This window comes from Chrysochloris asiatica, unplaced genomic scaffold, assembly GCF_000296735.1.
Source record: "Chrysochloris asiatica unplaced genomic scaffold, ChrAsi1.0 scaffold00053, whole genome shotgun sequence".
NCBI lineage: Eukaryota > Metazoa > Chordata > Mammalia > Afrosoricida > Chrysochloridae > Chrysochloris > Chrysochloris asiatica.
In genome coordinates, this window is record NW_006408571.1 from 2,563,231 (window position 1) to 2,583,992 (window position 20,762).

The 20,762-nt window shown below is 38.6% G+C and overlaps 1 protein-coding gene across 1 annotated transcript in view; it reads left to right on the forward strand.

Annotated features, from left to right (window-relative positions):
- The window catches only part of IFT74 (intraflagellar transport 74 homolog (Chlamydomonas)), an 82,692-nt gene that overhangs the window by 55,705 nt on the left and 6,225 nt on the right, over window positions 1-20,762 (forward strand). The window contains exons 12-17 of the mRNA XM_006863010.1: window positions 4,350-4,395; window positions 10,370-10,460; window positions 10,802-10,899; window positions 11,664-11,790; window positions 18,879-19,042; window positions 19,943-20,068. Coding sequence (XP_006863072.1) covers window positions 4,350-4,395; window positions 10,370-10,460; window positions 10,802-10,899; window positions 11,664-11,790; window positions 18,879-19,042; window positions 19,943-20,068 — 652 coding nt within the window. The remainder of the gene's footprint in view (window positions 1-4,349; window positions 4,396-10,369; window positions 10,461-10,801; window positions 10,900-11,663; window positions 11,791-18,878; window positions 19,043-19,942; window positions 20,069-20,762) is intronic.

A 20,762-nucleotide genomic window follows, 5' to 3' on the forward strand; every position in this document is an offset into this window, starting at 1 on the left:
GTTTTGACATAATTTAGGGTTTAATTTTTGTCCTATTTCCTCTTTTGTCTGTTTTGTCATGCTCCATAGTCCCCGTTCAGGCTTTTTTTCTGGTTGGAAATAGTTCAGGGCTGGCTGTGGCCTTTTGGTTTTAATTGGAAACTGTCTCTTTAAATTTTGAGGAGATCTGTGCTCATGTGTAGTAGAACCCTCTGAGGGTGGGGCTGGGAGCCCACTAGCTCAGGCACCCCTATAGTCACCAGAATGGAGGTGCGCAGACAGCAAAGGACCAATAAACAGATACCAAAAGAAAAGAATGTCCACACCTTTATCTCATTGGTTCTGCCAGGCATCTGTGGCCGCTCTGATCCTTCCCCCACGTTGTCTCACCCAAGATGGCAGCTCCTAGAGCAGCTGAGCGTCCCGGACTAGAAAGCAATAGATTTCTTGCTTCAGCCACAAATTCCCCCAGCTGTGAGCCTTCCAACCTTCTAAATATTCCTTTATATGTGGTTCAGCATTCTGGGACCAGCCCCTGAGCCTGCTTGGTTGGGTATTCTTTGTTGTTGTTGGCGGAGCTCCTTTACTGCACTTCCACCCGATCCGCCATTTTGTTTGTTCCCAATAGAAGTTGAGTATTCTATTTCTAATTGTTTTTCACCATAAGGGTGGCACTTTAAACCCACCAGCTACTCCTGTGGAAAAAGACAAGGTTTTCAGCTCCCATAGAGATTTACAGCCTTGGAAACCCACTACAAGGTTTCTATGAGCTGAAATGGACTCGATTGCGATGGGTTTCATTTATCTGTTTTTATTTACCTTTTTATTGATTTGTGAATAATTATATTAACTATTATTGAGTTGCATATCTGTAGTAGGCACTAAAATTTTCCCAAGAACTCTTTGTAGCCATTTTATTCCTTTTCTATACATGTGAGACTCAGAGAAATTATATAAGTTAAGATTTGAACAAAGTTCTCTTTGATTATAAGGTCTTATTTCCATTGTCAAAGCTTAAGCTAAGTTTGACTTTCTGATATGAACTGTTGCATGTATGAAGTAAACATTTTCTTATGAAATACTAAACATGCTACTAATTATATACATATAAAAATCAGTATCCTAGGCATTAGTGAGCTGAAATGGACTGGTATCAGCCATTTTGAATCACAGTCACATGGTTTACTATGCCTGGAATGACAAATTGAAGAGGACTGGTGATGCATTCATCATCAAAAAGAACATTGCAAGATCTATCTTTTCAGTACAACGGTGTCTGTGATAGGATAATATCCACACACCTATAAGGAAGACCAGTTAATAAAGCTATAATTCAAATGTATGCACCAGCCACTAAAGTCATGATGATGAAATTGAAGAATTCTACCAACTTCAGTCTGAAATTGATCAAGCATGCAATCAAGATGTATTGATAATTACTGGTGATTAGAATGCAAAGGTTGGAAACAAAAAGGAAAAATCAGTTTTTGGAAATTATGACCTTGATGGTAGAAACAATGCAGGAGATCACATGGTAGAATTTTACAAGACCAATGACTTCTTCATTGCAAATACCGTTTTTAAACAATGTAAAAGATGACTATACGCATGGCCCTCACCAGTTGGAATTCACAGAAATCAAATTGACAACATCTGTGCAAAGACATAGTGGAAAAGCTCCATATCAACAGCCAAAACAAGGCCAGGGGCTGACTGTGGAACAAACCATCAATTGTTCATAAGCAAGTTCAGGCTGAAGCTGAAGAAAAGTAAAGCAAGTCCATGAGAGCCAAAATAAGACCTTGAATATGTCCCACTTGAATTTAGAAATCATCTCAAGAATAGAGTTAATGAATTAGACACTAATGACCAAAGACCAGAAGTGTTGTGGGAAGATATCATGAACATTATACAGAAGAAAAGCAAAAGGTCATTAAGAAGGCAAGAAAGAAGGAAAAGAACAAAGTGGGTGTCAGAAGAGACTCTGAAACTTGCTGTGCAGTGTAGAGCTGCTGAGGCAAATGGAAGAAATGAGATAAAGGAGCTTAATAGAAAATTGCAAAGGGCAGCTTGAGAAGACAAAGTCAAATGTTAAAATGAAATATTGTGCAAAGACCTGGAGTTAGAAAATCAAAAGGGAAACACACTCATCATTTCTCAAGCTGAGGAAACTGATGAAAAAATTCAAGCCTGAACTTGCAATATTGAAGGATTCCTTGAGAAAAATATTGAAGGATCCAGAAAGCATCAAAAGATGGAAGAAATACACAGAATCACTGTACCAAAAAGAAATGGTCGATGTTCAGCCATTTCAACAGGTAGCATATGATCAAGAGCCAATGATAATGAAGGAAGAAATCCAAAGTGCACTGAAGGTATTGGCAAAGAACAAGACTCTGGGAGTTAACGGAATGCAAATTGAAATCTTTCAACAAAATAATGTGGCACTGGAAGCACTCACCCATCTATGCCAAGAAAATTAGAAGACAGCTACCTGGCCAACTGATAAGAAGAGTTTTATATTTGTGCCTATTTCATAGAGAGGTGACTCAACCAAATGTACAGATGGGTCTTAGCTGAAAACAGAGAACACCAGAAATGTTTACCTGTCCTTGATTGACTACACAAAAGCTCAAAACTTTCAATTGTGTGGATCATGACAAGCTATAGACAAATTGTGGAGAATGAGTATTTCAGAACACTTAATTGTGCTCATGAAGAACCTATACAGAGATCAAGAGGCAGTTGTTAAAACAGAACAGGGAACACTGAATGGTTTTAAAATTAAGAAAGTGTGTGCCATACTTACTCAACCCTGTGTGCTGAGCAAATAATCCAAAAAGCTGGATTATATGAAGAAGAACATGTCATCAGGATTGGAGGAAAATTCATTAATAACCTGTGATATGAAGATGATACAACCTTACTTGCTGAAAATTAAGAGAACTTAAAATACTTATTGATGAAGATCACAGCCTTTGGTATGGGTTGCACATCAATGTAAAGAAAACAAATATCCTCACTACTGGACCAATAAATAACATCAACACAAATGGAGAAAAGATTGAAATTGTCAAAAGACTGCATTTTGCTTGGATCAACCCTCAATCCTCATGGAAGCAGCAGTCAAGACATCAAATGATGTATTGCATTAGGCAGATCTGTTGCACAAGACCTCTTTAAAGTGTTGAAGAGCAAAGGTGTCAGTTTGAGGACTATTGCATCTGACCCAAGCCGTGGTATTTTCATATGCATGTGAAAGTTGAACAGTGAAAAAAGAAAACCATAGAAGAATTGATGTGTTTGAGTTATGGTATTGGAGAAGACTATTAAAAATGCCATGGACTGTCAAAAGAACAAACAAATCTGTGTTGGAAGAAGTACAGCCAGAATTCTCCTTAGAAGCCACAATGGCCAGACTTTGTCTCTCATATTTGGGGCATATTTTCAGGAGGATAATATGGTAAAGGACATCATGTTTGATAAAGTGGAGGTCTGCAAAAAAGAGGAGTGAGATGAATTGCCACAGTGGCAGCAGCGATGGGCTCTAGTGCAGCAGTGATTGTGAGGTTTGTGCACGACTGGGCAGTGTTTCATTTTGTTCACTGAGTTGGTACAGACTCACTGGTGCCTTACAACAACAATAATAATATTCTACCAATGGTTTGTAGTCCTGGTGGGGCACTATAAAGGGTAAGCACTGGAGTGCTAACTGCAAGGTCAGCTGTTAAAACACGCCTGCTCTTCAGAAATCCTATACATTATCGCTGTGAGTTGGAGCTGATTTGATGACACTTAACAACAACAACTAATGGCACTAAGGATCGCTCATTGCACAGTGGGCAAGCACTCTGCTGTGAGCATAAAGGTTGGTAGTTCTAGCCCACCAGCTACTCTGAAGGAGAATGATGTGACAGTCTGCCTCCCTAAAGATTTATAGTCTTGGAAATCATGTGGGGCACTCCTGTAGTGTTCTACAGGGTTGCTATGTATTGGAATTGACTTGATGGATATGTGTTTATTGTTTTTATGTTTTTTATTAATAGCTTTCTTTTTTATGTTACTAATGACCCCCAATGAGATGGATTGGCCAAGTGACAGCATCAATGGACTCAAGCATGGCAACAGTAGTGAGGTTAGCCCAGGATCGGGCAGTGTTTCGTTGCTATCAGTTGGTACTGACTTGATGCCACCTAAGAATAACAACACCAACAACAATGGCTCACATGCTGCTGTTTAGTCGGTTCCAACTTATTGACCCTGTAGGACAGAGAAGGCATCTAAAGGAACATAAATTGCTAAGTGAACTAATTAACTGAGTTTTAGTTTTCTCACATGCAAAATGAATGTAATAGTCCAATTTCCCTAAGGTTTAGGAATATATGTGAGAAGGTAGACATACAATGGAGTCCTGGTGTGGCATTGGGGGTTCACGCACCAGATTGCAAAGCCACTTGAACTGCAAGGTCAGTGGTTCAAGCTCACCAGCTGCTCCTTGGAAACCCTATACACGGCTGCTATGTGTGGGAACTGACTCGATGGCACTTAACAACAGCAACAAAACATACAATAAATTAAGACTGTTATTCAGTGCCGTGTATTGGTTCTGACTCATAACAGCTCTGTATAGGGTTTCCGAGGAATGGTTGGTGGATTTGAATCGCTTTCCTTGTGGTTAGCAGTCCAGTGCTTATCCTACAGTGCCTGACCAGGACCCCAAGTTAAGACTAAGGTCTTGTTATTTTCTTGAGTAAATTATTTTATTGCCTTTAACTTGTATCGCTCAGGTGTTCTAGATTTTCTTTATTAATGTCATGAAAACTATTTTGAGAAATCTGATAATGTTTTGATTTTTAGATACTCAATAATATATATTCTAAATAATTTTCTTCTTTCTAAATTTAAATTTCTAACAGCATTTAGTTTCTTTCCAATGAAACAACTCATTTTAGAATTAATAATTCATTATCAGTTGCTGGTTTTCTAAGATAGACTTCTTTGAATTTTAACCTCCATTTTCCTTTTTTGATTTGTACCTTCTTTGTCCTTTTTTATTAATATAGGAAACACAATACAGTGCAGTATAATAGTGGCATTGATATATGTAAATATTTACATTTGCATATTTAAATGTCATTGCGATATATCACTGCATTCATTTTATTCAGTTGCATTGTGATTTTCCTCGATTATTGGTACAATAGCATACAGGTTTTTTGTTAGAAGGTTAGCAGTCCAGTGCTTATCCTACAGAGCCACAGTACTCTCTAGTTACCAATGCTATCTATTATAAAAGGCTATTATAAAAATTTTTAGTTTCTGTTGGTGCAAAATGGCATGGAGGCCAAATCTGTTCACCTCAGACTTCACAAGGGAGGAGAATCAAACTCCACATTCGCCCAAGACTGATTCCTATGAGACAGAAGACAGACATGCCTCCGACCTCCAACCTTCGCTACCCAATCCTGATACCGACCATCCCTTTATTTGTCTGGTGGGTTCAATAATCTGCTGTAGTGGCCACACAGAATTTACAGATAATACCCACAATCATGGGGTTTATTAGGAAAGTTGTTGTTATTGCTGTTGCTAAGTGCTATTGAGTCTGTTCTGACTCATAACAAATCTGTATAGGGTTTCTGAGAAGTGGCTAGTGAGTTTGAACCTCTGACCTTGCTGTTCGCACTGACCTTGGGGTCCAGTGCATTATCTCACAGTGCCACATGTTATTAGGTGCCATCAAGTCAGTTCTGATTCAAAGCAACCTTATGTATAGCAGAACAAAACACTGCTTCCCCACTACCCCCAGTCCTGGACCAACCAGATAATTGTTAACAATTGTGGAAAGTTAACAGAGTGTAATTCAAGATCAGAAACTACTCAGGATACAGCAGCAATCCTAATAGGAGTGCTTCTTCTCAGCAGTGCCTTAGCATGCCTCTCTCAGGTCCGCGGCCTCTCAGCCATTTGGCCTCTTGACCTCCACCCTACTCCAACAAGTATTGTAGGCTGATGAATGCCCAGAAGCATTCAATTCTGCAAGCCAGCCCCCTGCCTAAAGGTGCTCAGCTTTTCTCATTCCTAGGGCCAGGAAGCTCATTGCTTTGTCTCTCTATGCTGCCACCTCTGCGGCCACTGCTTCTCTGCATGGAGATCTTGAGGTCCAAGACATTTTCCGCTCATGAGTCCTTTTTCTTGATAGCTCACCAGCCGTTTGACATTTAACAGCAACAACAGCATAGTTGGTGAAATTAGTATCCGTAGATCTCTGCAGGTTGCAAAATTGTATAGTCACAAAGGCCTGAATTAATAGTACCACCATTATCCACAAGGTGGGGCTGATTTTCTAGAAGTCCACGTATGCATACTATGCTTGAGAAATAGAGTTAACAAAGAATATTCCGTTATAGATATCTCTCCAAGTGTGATTTTTGGGAGTTGCTAGTCACTAAAATTTATTTCTATTTATAAAGTCTAGTATCTTCCCAAAGATTGATTAGATTATAAAGCAGAATATCATTTAATTATTAATGCAATGTATCACATGTAAATAGCTAACTGCTAAAATGTCTTAAATATGTATTATAATAAAATAAGACAAAATATTTTAGGAACAAACATTAGATATGGTTTATAGTTCTAAGCTCTGAATGAATCAATGACAACAACACTATAATTTTTATATGATTGTTTTAAGCGTACTAGAATATAAAACATAACTTTTCCTGGTTTATTATACTCAAAGTTCCCAAGCCTAGATGAAAAGTGTTTTTGTGCTTTATTATGGATAAAATAGACTTAAAAAATGCAAAATAGCTGTAGCGTAACTATTAAAAAAATGCCAGCTTTGAGCATTGGGCTCTTTTAAAAACAAACTATATGTGATCAAAGTGACAGTAGGGGGCATGAGTTTATGTTCATGGGGAGGAACAATTCAGAAAAGCTGGTGAGAACAGATGCACGACTTAAAGAATGTAAATCAGTCTCACTGAATTATACATGTAGAACCTGCTGAATTGGTGGCATCATCTCAACAATAACAAAATAAAAAAAGAACCCCTAAAATGAACACTCCAAAAAACAACAAACAAAAAGCAAATTCTGCAACCAAAATGCCTGGTTTCAAGTCCGGCTATGCTATTTATAAGAATGGTATGGGGCTGTTGTTGTCTTCCTCTAACCTCATGAGAGCGAGAGAGAATCACCATCAGCATCAACCCAAGGCTGATTCCTATGAGGTAGAGGTCAGCTATGCCTCCAGCCTCCTATGTTTTTACCAATTCTAATACCAGCTGTCTCTCCCATGGCACTCTTTATTTCTCTGCAGGGTTTGATAATTTGTTGCAGCGTCAATACAGAACCCACAGCTAACACTCACAATTATAGGGTTTATTAGAAGGTGCAGGTTCCAATTCAGGATTAAGGACATTTAGGAAACAGTTCTTTGATCAGGACAGCCTCTTCTAAGCAGTGCCCACAGGCATACCTCTCTCCACTCCGGGCTCTTGAACTGGCCTGGTCCCTGCTTGAGCAAGTATTACTAATCTATTTAAACTCTGCCAGTAAGTGTTCAAGGGCACTTCACTATCCCAGCAAACCTCCTGTCCAAAGAAACTCAACTTCCTTGTTCCATGGGCCGAGAAACCCACTGCACTGTCTCCTGCTTCTTCTGCCTCTCTTACCATTGCTTCTTGGCCACTGCATCCCATTGTCTCCCTCTAGCTCCAGTGCCACAGCTCTCTATCCCCTGGGTAAAGTAGGTCCAGCACAGTGATTTTGGACGGAAAGGATATGCTTCACTCTTAGCTCTTCTTTCATGGTGATAGAGAATTCGCCCTTTCCGCCTCTGGGATGATTCATTTTAGGCCTCAGAGCGGCAAAACTAACCAGCTCCCATGTTAGGGTTCCATGCACCTTATTTGCATAGTCCCACCCCAATGTGCATGTCATGTACCTTATTTATTTTAGTAACAGCCTATCCAGTCCTCTTGGTGGGTGATAAACACCTCTTATTTGTATAGTCCTTCCCAGTCTGGTGTCCTGCTTGGCGCTATAGGGTAAGCACTCGACCTTAAGGTCGGTTTGTACTACAAGGTCGGTGGCTCAAACTCACCAGCCACTCTTCGGAAACCCTATTCAGGGTCACTATGAGTCAGAACCAACTTGATGGCATTTAACAGCAACAACAACCCAGTCTGGTGTGGCACTATAGGATAAGCATTGGACTGCTAGCCACAAGGCTGTCAATTCGCACTCACCAGGCACTCCTCGGAAACCCTATACAAGGAAGGTGCTGTGAGTTGGAAGTGACTTAACAGCAACAACATCCCAGTCATACAGTAGGAGTTACAAAGATGATTACCATGAGATCATATTAAGTAGTTAAGGAGCTCTGGTAGCGTAGTGGTTACGAATCGGGCTGCGAACCTTAAGGTCAGCAGTTTGAAACTACCAGCCGCTCCGCGGGAGAAAGATGAGGCTTTCTACTCCCGTAAAGATTTACACCCTCGGAAACCCTGTACAGGGTCGCTATGGGTCGGAACCGACTCGACGCACTTAACAACAACAACATATTAAGTAGTTTAGTACACTGCACTATTTTGCTGGCTGTTGGTTCTGAAACATGTTACTTAACCTTTCTGCATCTCAGTTTTCTTTAAAATGGAGATGACAATAGTACTTCCTCTTAGGGCTATTGTGAGGATATAGTAAACATATACGCATAAAACAAAAGTGTTCAGTTTTTAAAAGTACTCAAATGTTAACAGCAGTTAACACCACCACCAGCAAATTAGCTATTACTGGAGTCTTGGTGTGGCGCTGTAGGATAAGCACTAGACCACAGGTCGGTTTGAACCTCAAGGTTGGCAGTTCAAACTCAACATCCACTCCTCGGAAACCGTATACAGTGTTGCTATGAGCTGAAACTGTCTCATTGGCACTTAAAAACAACAACAAATTAGCTATTATTAATGGGGAGTCCTGGTGTGCCAGACTGCAAAGCTGTTTGAACAGCAAGGTCAGTGGTTTCCTCGGAAACCCTATATAAGGTCACTATGGGTCGGAACCGACTCAACGTCACTTAACAGCAACCACGCTATTCATTTATAAATTGAAGTTTGAATAACTGACCGGGATATTTCCCCAAAACATAGTTTCAAAAGTATTCTACCCATTATTATGTGTTCTAGTACATACAGAATAATATATTCATTTTCAGTGTGGTGTATCTTCTGGTATCTGAAGATGGTGTTTTGTTATGTTATGCATAGGTCACTATGAGTTGGAATTGACTCATTGGCACCTAACAACAACAAAGAAAATATTTGTAGCTATAAAGAAACATTCCTTCCAAAATATTTTATTATTTTTTGGGTGAAGGCTGTAGCCAAAAGTTAGTTTAAAGCATGAAGCTTATATGATTTGTATTCATTTTAGCATTCTAGTTTAGTAGTTTTGCGCACACTGATGTAATGGTATATGAAAAGTAGGCAAGAGACTGACTATATCAAGGTGGCATTTAATGTTGTTGTTGTTATAGTTAAGTACCGTCAAGTTGATTCCGACTCATAGTGACCCTGTATAGGGTTTCCAAGGAGCAGCTGGTGAGCTTGAACCACCAACCTTGTAGTTCAAATGACTTTGCAGTCTGAAGCATTAGCCCATAGCCTCACACCAGGGCTCCAACATTTAATTGTTGTTGTTAAGTGCCATCGAGTTGGTTCCAACCCATAGCGATCCCGAACAGGGTTTCCGAGGCTGTAAATCTTTACGGGAGCAGAAAGCCTCATCTTTCTCCCGCGGAGCAGCTGATAGTTTCGAACTGCTGACCTTGCGGTTCACAGCCCGATTTGTAACCACTACGCTACCCTAAAATTAATTAAAATAGACATGGAGGAGAAGTACCTTGAGTTATTACCATGTGCAAAAGTATTAGAGTGGTCTCATAGCAGCTCAGTATGAGTTAATGCAATGTAGTTGCCAAAACTGCTGAAATCCTCACTTGCATTAACAGGAGGATGGCTATGGGAATGGACTCCGAGTCCAGAACCCGGATACTGTACACATGATGACCTTCTCTTGTCAGTTAGCAGATTCTCTGCAAATGCCCAGATCCCATTCTTAGCTTGCTACCATCTTTACTTCCCAGTAGTGGTGACCAGAGGGGAACCTAGAGCAGCCCAGGATACACAGGTATTGGCTGAATCTCTCAGCGTGTTCTTTTAGCAACCAGTTGACTTGCCCACATCAGATGCTCCACACAGGTTTTTGAAAATGATGAAGTTACTCGCTTGTCCACATCCAAGGTCATGGCCACTCTCCTCCACTGGACTCTCTCTGACTCCAACTGCTTCCACCTGGTGTTCAATCCTGGTCTTTGTGTCTGGAGCTTTTGAAATTAACAGTATATTTTGTATCTTTTTTAGGAGAAATGAATCAGAAGTACAAGGAGCTAAAAAAAAGGGAGGAAAATATGGACAGTAAGTTGTAAACTCATAGATACTGTATTTTTAGATTCATTTATACCAAATCATAGATCTCATTTGGGGGAAATATAATGACTGATACTAAATGCTGAAGTGTGGGCTTTCAACGTTTACTCGTATTGTTAAGGACAGAACACTTACGGTTTAAAGGTTTGAAAGTATGTAGAACTAGTCTTATTAAGCAATTTACATTCAAGCTAATAAAAACAGTGGAAGTTGAGAATTTATGTTTGCTTCAAATTGTTAAATAGCACTCTTAAGATGTACAAATCAGAGTTTACATAGTATTAGCTTTATCAACAGTAGCCTTTCTTATCATGTTTATTAATCGGCAGGTTTTATTGAGACTTTTGAGGAAACTAAGAATCAGGAACTGGAACGGAAGGTACAAGTAGAAACCAGCATTGTTGCGCTTTTGGAGCATTGCAGCCGAGTGAGTACCTTGTGCCCATCTTGGTGCCCCATTGTTTTTGCTGTGACCGCCTTTCCAAATACAACTCAAAACGTAGAACAACTCACCAATGATAGCTGCTCATTTCAGCTATTTCAGTTACATTTTTCTTTCTCATTATTTTGTTCCTTTAAGTTATTAATTTGTATCTCCCTAGTAAGTAAGCTAATTAGCAATAAGGGAAAAGGATGACATATATGTAACATCAATATTTAGTACCATAAATAGGTACTAATTCAGCCTAAATCTGAAGTTTTTCTTCTATTATGAACCATTCTAAACTTGTAGAAATAATATTTGCTCAGATAATTTCAAAATCAAGATGTGATTGAAAATGTTAACAGAATTTTACACTGTACATAGATAACCCATTTTTACATTGTACCTAGAAAGAATTCTATGTTTGCTTAATAAGTATCTTGTTTCATCAAAAAAAAAAATGTTTAATATACATCTACCATAGGAGGAAAAACATATGGTCCCTTTTCAATGTTCTAAATATTTCAAGAGTCCATATCAGTTCCCAAAGTAATGTTGAATTTTTTCTACAGTCAAATGAATAAAGCAAGTGAAAATGAACTGATTCTGAATTTTAGCCTCTACTTACTAAGACAAACCAATGGATAATGTATTTTTAGAAAGAAAACTTATTCAAAACATCACATATAAAAAAGTGTTTTCCAAGGCTTTTATTGGATCATTAAATCATTGGAATTTATTTCATGTATATTTCTCTGCAATTTCAGAATATAAATCGCATGAAACAGATATCTTCGATCACCAACCACGAGCTGAAGATGATGCAGGATGACCTCAGTTTTAAGTCTACTGAAATGAAGAAATCACAAAGTACAGCTAGAAATTTGACTTCAGGTAAGAAAACAGCCATGCTTTTGATATCCTTCTTTTTCCCCCTGAGGCAAATAAGAGATCCATATTTGTGCCTGCTCCAAAGAAAAGTGACCCAACAGAATATGCTAGTTGTCAAACAGTATCATTATTCATATCACATGCAAGTAAAATTTTGCTAAAGATAATTAAAACACAACTTCAGCAATGCATTGACAGGAACTTCCAGAAATTCAGGAACCCTGGTGTGGCTCTGTGAGATAAAGCACTGGACTTCAAGGTCAGTTTGAACCAAAAGATTGGCTGTTCAACCTCACCAGCTGCTCCTCTGAAACCCTATACAAGGTCACTATGGGTTGTAACTAACTCAGCAGTACTTAGAAGCAACAAAACTAGAAATTCAAAAGAGGATGTAGATCAAGGGATATCATTGCTGATGTCAGATGGATCATCGCTGAAAGCAGAAAATACCAGAAAGATGTTTACTTGTGCTTTGTTTACTATGCAAAAACTTTTGACTGTGTGAATCTTGACAAGCTGTGGATAACATTGCAAAACATGAATATTCCAGAACACTTAATTTTGGTCATGAGGTAGTTATTCTAACAGAACAAGGGAATACTGAATGGTTTAGAATCAGGAAAGCTGTACGCCAGGGTTGTATTCTATTGCTATATTTATTTAATCTGTATGCTGAGCAAGTAATATGAGAAGCTGGATTATATGAAGAACATGGCATCAGACTTGGAGGAAAACTCATTAACAACTTGCAATTTGCAGATGATAGAAACTTGCTTGTTGGCAGAGAACTTGAAATACTTATTGATGAAGATCAAAGACCACAGCCTTCACTATGTAAAGAAAACAAAAATCCTCACAACTGGGCCAATAAATAACATCATCATAAATTGAAGTTGTCAAAAACTTCATTTTGCCTGGATCCTTTACTAATACTCATGGAACTGGCAGTTAAGAAATTAAGCAACATATTGTATTAGGCAAATCGGCACAAGACCTCTTTAAGTGTTCAAGAGCAAAGATGTCAGTTTGAGGACTAAAGTATACCTGACCCAAGCCATGGTATTTCCAATAGCCTCATATGCATGTGAAAGTTGGACAATGAGTAAGGAAGACTGTAGAAGAATTGATGTATTTGAGTTATGGTTTTGGAGAAGAATACTAAAAGTACCATGGACTGCCAGAAGAACAAATCTCTATTGAAAAAAATCCAACCAAAATTCTCCTTAGAAGCCAACAAGACAAGACCTATCTCTAATACTTTGGACATGTTATCAGGAGGGACCAGTCCCTGGAAAAGGACACTTAATCAAGCATAATAAAGTGGAGGGACACCCCAAAAGAGGAAGACCCCTAATGTGATGGACTGGCATAGTGGCAGCAGCAATGGGCTGAAACATACCAATTGTAGGGATGGTGTAGGTCCAGGCAGTGTTTGGTTCTGCCGTGCAGAGGGTCAGTATGAGTGAGAACCATGCCGATGGCACTTAACAACTCAAGAAGGCAATTAGGAATTTTGAATATTTGTTAACATTATTTTCTTTGAGTTTTTTGAAAGCCTCACGTCATTTGAATAATGATTGCCTATTGCCTCAGTCATTTGTGTTGCAGAATTGTGTGATCTTTTTGTCATCTTATTAGTATTTCATTGTGATATTCTCATTTAGTTTACTAACATTTATTGAATACTTAATGGAGTTCTGTGATACAGTGGTTAAAGTTTCACTTGGCTAACCAAAAGGCCAGTGGTTTGAATCCATCAGCTGCTCTGCTTCAGTAAAGATTACAGCCTTAGAACCCTATAGGGCAGTTCTACTCTGTCCTAGAGGGTTCCTATGAGACAGAATCAATTTTATAGCAATGGGTTGGGTTTGGTTTTGGTATTGAATGATTGCTCTATACCTTGGTGTAAGCTGGATATATTAAAAAACCTGCACCATTGCTATTGAGTCAGCTTTGGACTCCAGACAAGCCCATGTGTGTCAGTGGCAATGCACTCCTTAGAGTTTTTAAGACTGTGACCTTTCAGAGCAGGCTTTTCTTTCCAGGTACCTCTGGGTGGGTTCTAACTGCCAACCTTTCAGTGAGTGTAAATCACTAAACGCTTTACACCATCCAAGGACTCCAGTGTATGTAGACAAAGGTGAATATTTGAAATTCCGACTGTGTGTTAAACTTAGTGGTCTGTCTGACAAATAAATAATTATTAATATGATAAAATAGTACTTTAGTAGAAGTAAGCATAAGGATTGATAGCTTTACATAGGACACACATCTAGTCAAGTCTTGAGTAGTCAACAGAGACGTCCTGGAGGAGATAATGTTTTTATTTTAATTAGTTTCAACCATGCTGACTAGGAAGCATCTAGGGCAGTGCTGTAGAATCAGAATGCCAGCTACATATCTATTGTTGTTGTTAAGCGCCTTCGAGTGTGTTCTGACTCATCTCAACCCTGTGCAGGGTTTCAGAGTGGCTGGTGTGTTTGAACCACATACCTAGTGGTTAGCAGTCCATTGCTTATCCTACAGAGCCACATTAGGACTCTAGCCATATTTATTGTTTAGTATTTTCTAATAGCCATACTGTTGATGTTCAATGCTGTTGAGCTGGTTCCAATTCATGTTGTTGTTCTTGTTAAATGTCATCAGGTCTGTTCCAACTCATAGTGGCCCTGCATAGGGTTTCTGAACCCGTAAATCTTTGCAGAGCAGAAAGCCTCATCTTTTTCCCTAGGAGTGACTGATGGGCTCAGTTGTTTGCAGTTGAGTGCTTATTCTATGGAATCACTGCTTTGCTCATAGTCACATTAAAAAAATATAAATAAACAGATGAGATTAAGTTTAGTAATATATTTTCAACCCAATTTAAGTAAAATATTATAATTTCAATATATAATCAATATAAAAATTATTAAATGTGCTGATGGCAGAATCTTTCAGACACGTTTCCCCGGGTCAAAGTGGTTTTTATTGTCTGCTGTGGGGTCAGTTCAGACTCATAGTGACCCTGTATAGGGCTTCTGAGGAGTGACTGGTGGATTTGACCTACCAACACTTACAGTTAGCAGTCCAGTGTTTATTTTATAGCACCACACCAGGACTTTTGTTATTATTGCTGTTAAGTACCATCGAGTCTGTTCCAACTCATTGCAACCCTGTATAGGGTTTCTGAGGGGCAGCTGGTGAGTTTGAACCACTGACTTTTGGGTCCAGTGCATTATCCTGCAGCACCACACCAGGTACAACTGTGGCAGATCTCAATTCAGATTTGGCACATTGTAAGTACTCAAATATCACATACGGTTAGTGGCTGTCTTTTGGATGGTACTGCCATGTCAAGGAGAGATATTTAATAATCAACATATATACCTTATATTGAGAGTGCTGTGACCCTGTAGGATAAGCACTGGACTGCAAACCATTCTATAAATATGGAGTCTAGGTGTGGTGCTTCAAACCTACCAGCTACTCTCAGAAACCTTATGCAGGGTCATTATGAGTTGGAACCAAGTCCACGGCACTTGACAACAACCATATCTATCTATCTATCTATTATATCTATATGATATATTATTAGGGGGAAACCTGTAAAGAGACTTCTGGGGGACAATCACGAAAGAAAAGGTTGAGAAACACTGGTGTACTGCGTGAGTAAAGAGGCAAAGACTCTGTCAGCAATAGTTTTTATTTGTATTTTTGGAAAGGAAACTCCAGGGAATAAACAAATGTGCTGATGGCAGAATATTTCAGACACATTTCCCCAGGTCAAAGTGGTTTCTTCTGAGATTTTGCTACTATGTACACACTGCTTGGTAAACTTTGCAACTTCACAGCATATCAGAAGGAACTAGACTGCATCCTCTTCCTGTCTCTTCCCTTAGAAAAGCTTTCAGCTTTTCAGAAACCTGTTGTTAAAGGAAGATAAACTTTACCCTATACCAACTAGCCGTTTTCTCCTAGAAAAAGGCAATTCTAGAAAAAAAAAAATCAATTTGTATATCTCCTAATATATTTTCCTAATATTAATTTGTCTCCAAATGAAACTTACAGTTAGATGTATATAGCTGTTCTCAGCAGACAGTCAAAACATCTGCAGGTTAAGTCCATTTCCTATTTAGAGCATTGAAATATCATAAGCCCATTTATTTTTCAGCAAATGGATTCTCCCCATAACTATTCCCAGCCCGACAGAGATAGGAATTCAACAACACAAAGCCCCCACTTCTCAACAGCACTCAAGTCCTGCCATGTTATCAATATTTGTTATATGTTGTAAGAGAACCAGAGAAGAAGGCTTGCAAAGGAGGGAGGCTGAGTTAGAAGCTGTGTATAAATGTCACCCTAATTCTTAACTGCTGAACTATACATACATCTAATAGACGCCAGGAAAAAAAGCAGCAGCCAAAAGCTGAAAAAAACTTTAGATGCTGCTCACCCCAGTGGAGACAGAGCTTGAGTTTGCACCCAGTAAAGCTTATTGAATCTCACTATAATGAAAAGCAACTCTTTAAAGGAACACAGAAAAACCTAGAGTTTCTACAACATATCATTTACAATGTTCAGTATGCTGTAAAAAAATTGCTAATGTGAAAAAAACAGGAAAGTATGACTCAAGAGGAAGAGCAGTCACTATTCAGTGTACCTGAGAGGACCCACAAACTGAGATGGAAAATTAAAAAGAAGTTGAAACTTTATAAACATGTTGAAGGGCTTAAAGAAAAACAAAGTCATAATAAACGAGCAGATGGGGAAGCTCACAGAGATATGAAAATTATAAAAAAGAATCAAGTGAAAATTCTAGAATTGGCAAATACAATAAAATGAAAAAATTGCTTAATAATCATAAGAGATTGAAGATAGCAGAAAAAAGTGATTGAACTTGAATTAAGCTAGCTCACAATGGCCCAATCTGAAGAATAAAAAAAATGGAACCAGGAGAGGACACCAAGAATAATGGAGATAATATAGTGGAAGAAATAATGACTGAAAATTTCCTAAATGTGATACTAAAACTTTAAGCTTACAGATGCAAGAAGCTCGTTGAACTCCAAGCAGGATTCATACAAAGAAAATCACACCTATGTGTGATTTGTATGGATCTGACTTGTAGTGAACTTGTGTAGGGTTTCTAAGGAGTGGCCAATGAGTTTAAACCACCAACCTTGTGTTTCAAACCAATCATGTGGTCCAGTGCTTTATCCCACAGCACCACACCAGGACTCCATAATATAGTGTAGTGTGTTGTTGTTGTTAAGTGCCATCATGTCAGTTCCAACCCACAGCAACCCTGTCTAGGGGTTTCGAGGAGCAACTGGTAAGCTTGAACCACCAACCTTCTGGTTCATACTGATTTTGCAGTCCACCAGGACTATAGTATAGTAACCATAAAACTATAAAATAGTCATATATATATATATATATATATATATATATATATATATATAATTTATTTTTTTCATATAGCTTTGTGTGTGTGTGTGTGTGTGTGTGTGTGATTGGCCTTATTAAAAATAATGGGTCTGGTGCTGTGGTTTAATGTGCAGGACTGCAATGTTGGTTTGAACCACAAGGTCAGTGGTTCAAGTTCACCAGCCAACTCAACAGGACTTAACAACAACTACAGTATATTTTATTAGGTAAGAAAAAATGCCTATGTATATTCTTACATGTTTGTATGATTCCGGAGGCTGCTGTAGCAAATATATATCAGGTAACACTGATTCCAGAGGTTCAAGCCGGATTCAGAAGAGGCCGTGGACATCATTGCTGATGTCCGATGGGTCTTGGCTGAAAGCAGAGAATATCAGAAAGATGTTAACCTATGCTTTATTGACTATGCAATGCCTTTTGATTGTGTGGATCATGATGAGCTATGGACAACATTGTGAAGTATGAGTATTCCTGATCACTTAATTGTGCTCATGAGGAATCTGTACATGAACCAAGAGGCAATTGTTCAACCAGAACATGGGAACACTGAATGTTTTAAAATTAAGAAAGGTGTGCGACAGGGTTGTATTCTTTCACTATACTTATTCAACCTGTATGCTGAGCAAATAATCTGAGAAGCTGGGTTCTATGAAGAAAAATGTGGCATCAAGATTGGAGGAAGACTCATTAACAACCTGCAATATGCTGATGATACAACCTTGCTTGCTGAAAGTGAAGAGGACTTAAAACATTTACTGATGAAGATCAAAGAGCACAGCCTTCGGTATGGATTGCATCTCAATGTAAATAAAACAAAATTCCTCACCACTGGACCAATAAACAACATTCTTATCAATGGAGAAAAGATTGAAGTTGTCAAGGACTTCAGTCATCCTGGATCAACTATCAACACTCATGGAAGTAGCAGTCAAGAAATCGTATGATGTATTGCATTGGGCAAATCTTCTGCACAAGACCTTTTTAAAGTGTTGAAGAGCAAAGATGTCAGCTTGAAGACTAAGGTGCGCCTGATCCAAGCCATGGTATTTTCAATAACCTCATATGCATGTGAAAGCTGAGCAATAAATAAGGAAGACCGTAGAAGAATTGATGCTTTTGAGTTATGGTGTTGGAGGAGAATATTGAAAGTGCCATGGGCTGCCAAAAGAACCAACAGATCTGTGTTGGAAGAAGTGCAGCCAGAGTGCTCCTTGGAGGCCAGGATGGCCAAGCTTTGTCTCTCCTACTTCGGACATATTGTCAGGAGGGACCAGTCGCTGGAGAAGGACATCATGTTTGGTAAGGTGGAGGGTCAGAGAAAAAGGGGAAGACCCCCAGCGATATGGATTGGCTTCGATGGACTCAAGTGTGGCAACAATAGTGACATTGGCCCAGGATCGGGCAGTGTTTTGTTCTGCTGTGCAAAAGGTCACTATGAGTTGGCACTGACTCTGTGGGACCTAATAACAACAACAACACTGGTTATCTGGGGATAAGTGGTTTTCTTCGTAAGTTATCTTTATATTGTGTCCCTGGTTATGGTGAACCTTTGTTATTTTTGCAGCTATGCACCTAAAATATGATATTTAGTGCTTGCATTACATTTTCTTATGTGAAAGGAAGAAAGCTTTGATTGATTCTGGCCTTGGGTTCCTATGTTTCAGATAGTCAGCGTCTGCAGTTGGATCTACAAAAAATGGAGCTTCTGGAAAGTAAGATGACTGAGGAGCAACATTCTCTAAAAAGTAAAATTAGGCAAATGACTATTGATCTGGAGACATATAATGATTTGCCAGCTTTGAAATCATCAGGTGAAGAAAAGAAAAAGGTATACACTAACAGAATCTTATGAAATTACAATTCAAATAGTTTCTTCTTGATCAAATTGAACATATATGTAGTATGTGGGATTCATTATCTTTAGTTGATTGTTTGATACATGTGTTAACAAAGATTAATAGAACTGTTTACTATAAGGCACTTAGTAAACAGTTCTATTAATCTTATCATGGGAGAAAGATGAGGTTTTCTGCTCCCATGAAAATTGAGAGCCTCAGAAATCCTTTGGCATCCACTTGATGATACTTAACAACAACAACAACATACTAAGCAGAAAGCATCAATTTAAAGGGAGGCAACAATTTAAAAGGACTCAGGAACTACTTCAAACCCGATTGTTGCCAAGTTGACTCTAGTTCCTGATGACCCCATATGTGTCATAGTAGAATTGTGCTCCGTAGGGTTTTCAGTGAGTGACTTCGCAAAGAGGTCACCAGGCTTTTATTCTGAGGAGCTCTGTGTGGACTGGAACCTGTAACCTTTCATTAGCAGCTAGGAACATTAACCATTTGCACCATGTAGGAGCTCCAAGGTGCTAAATTATATGGAGTAATTCACCCAATATGATCTTTAGAAACTTTCATATTTGATTATGATGCTTCTCTGCTTGTCAGTGGTTTTTCGTTGCTATTTACATTTTCATTTAGAGTAAATTTGTTGGGGTAGGGGCAAATGTGGCAGCAGTAGGAGTTAGTCTTTATATAGTTAATATTAACACAGCTGTTTATAGCTCAAAGGGCATTTTTACAAATATGTTTTAGAGTACTTGTAGTCTTGGTAAAAATTTGTTAGATTTCAGTCACTGAAATTATTTGTCAAGTACAGTTTGTGTTGGCTTGCCAGATAACTGGTATTTGCCTGTTATTTGCTTCTATTTGGCTTTATGTAGAAATTACATCAGGAGAGAACAGTATTATCAACTCGTAGAAATGCCTTTAAGAAAATAATGGAGAAATTAAACACAGACTATGAGACACTGAAAACACAACTACAAGAAAATGAGACACATTCCCAGGTAAGAAAAAAAAAAAAACATCTTTGCAATTCATTTCTCCTTTGAGATTCTCTGTCCAGTTCTATTAATTAATATTTTTACCTCAAAACACTCTTCTGGCTTTGAAGACAGCCAGATTCTCTACAGTCTCCACTCACAGTGAATTAGCTGCTGCCTTCCTGCCTTCTCCCTGTCCTTGCTAGACCCATTAGGACAGTCTGAGTACTAGTTTTTAAAATGTTAAAAATTAAGCATTTTTATTGCAGAAATAGTGAAAACCCATAAAAATCACAAAATAGACCCTAACAACCTGTATGTATTTCACAACTCAGAAGAGGTAACTCATATTGTCATTTGACATGGGTCCTCCTCCTCCTTGGCTGTATGTTATGTGCCTGTACACGTTTATATATGCATTATACTTTTCAGACTACAAGACACTGAGAACACAGTTGCAAGAAAATGAGACTTAAATACCTCTGCATTTATTTTTACATTGGTAGATATGGCATCATGTTATTCTTGAAACTTGCTTTTTAATGATTTAACTGTGTATCGTAAATACTACTTTGCCTTGTCAACAGGCGATTTGTTTTTGTTTTTAAACTATGATTGCTAATAGTCCTGGACCACGAACCATAGAGTTGTCAGTTCAAACACACGGGTCGCTCCCTAGAAACCCTATATAGGATTGCTATGAATCGGAACAGACTCA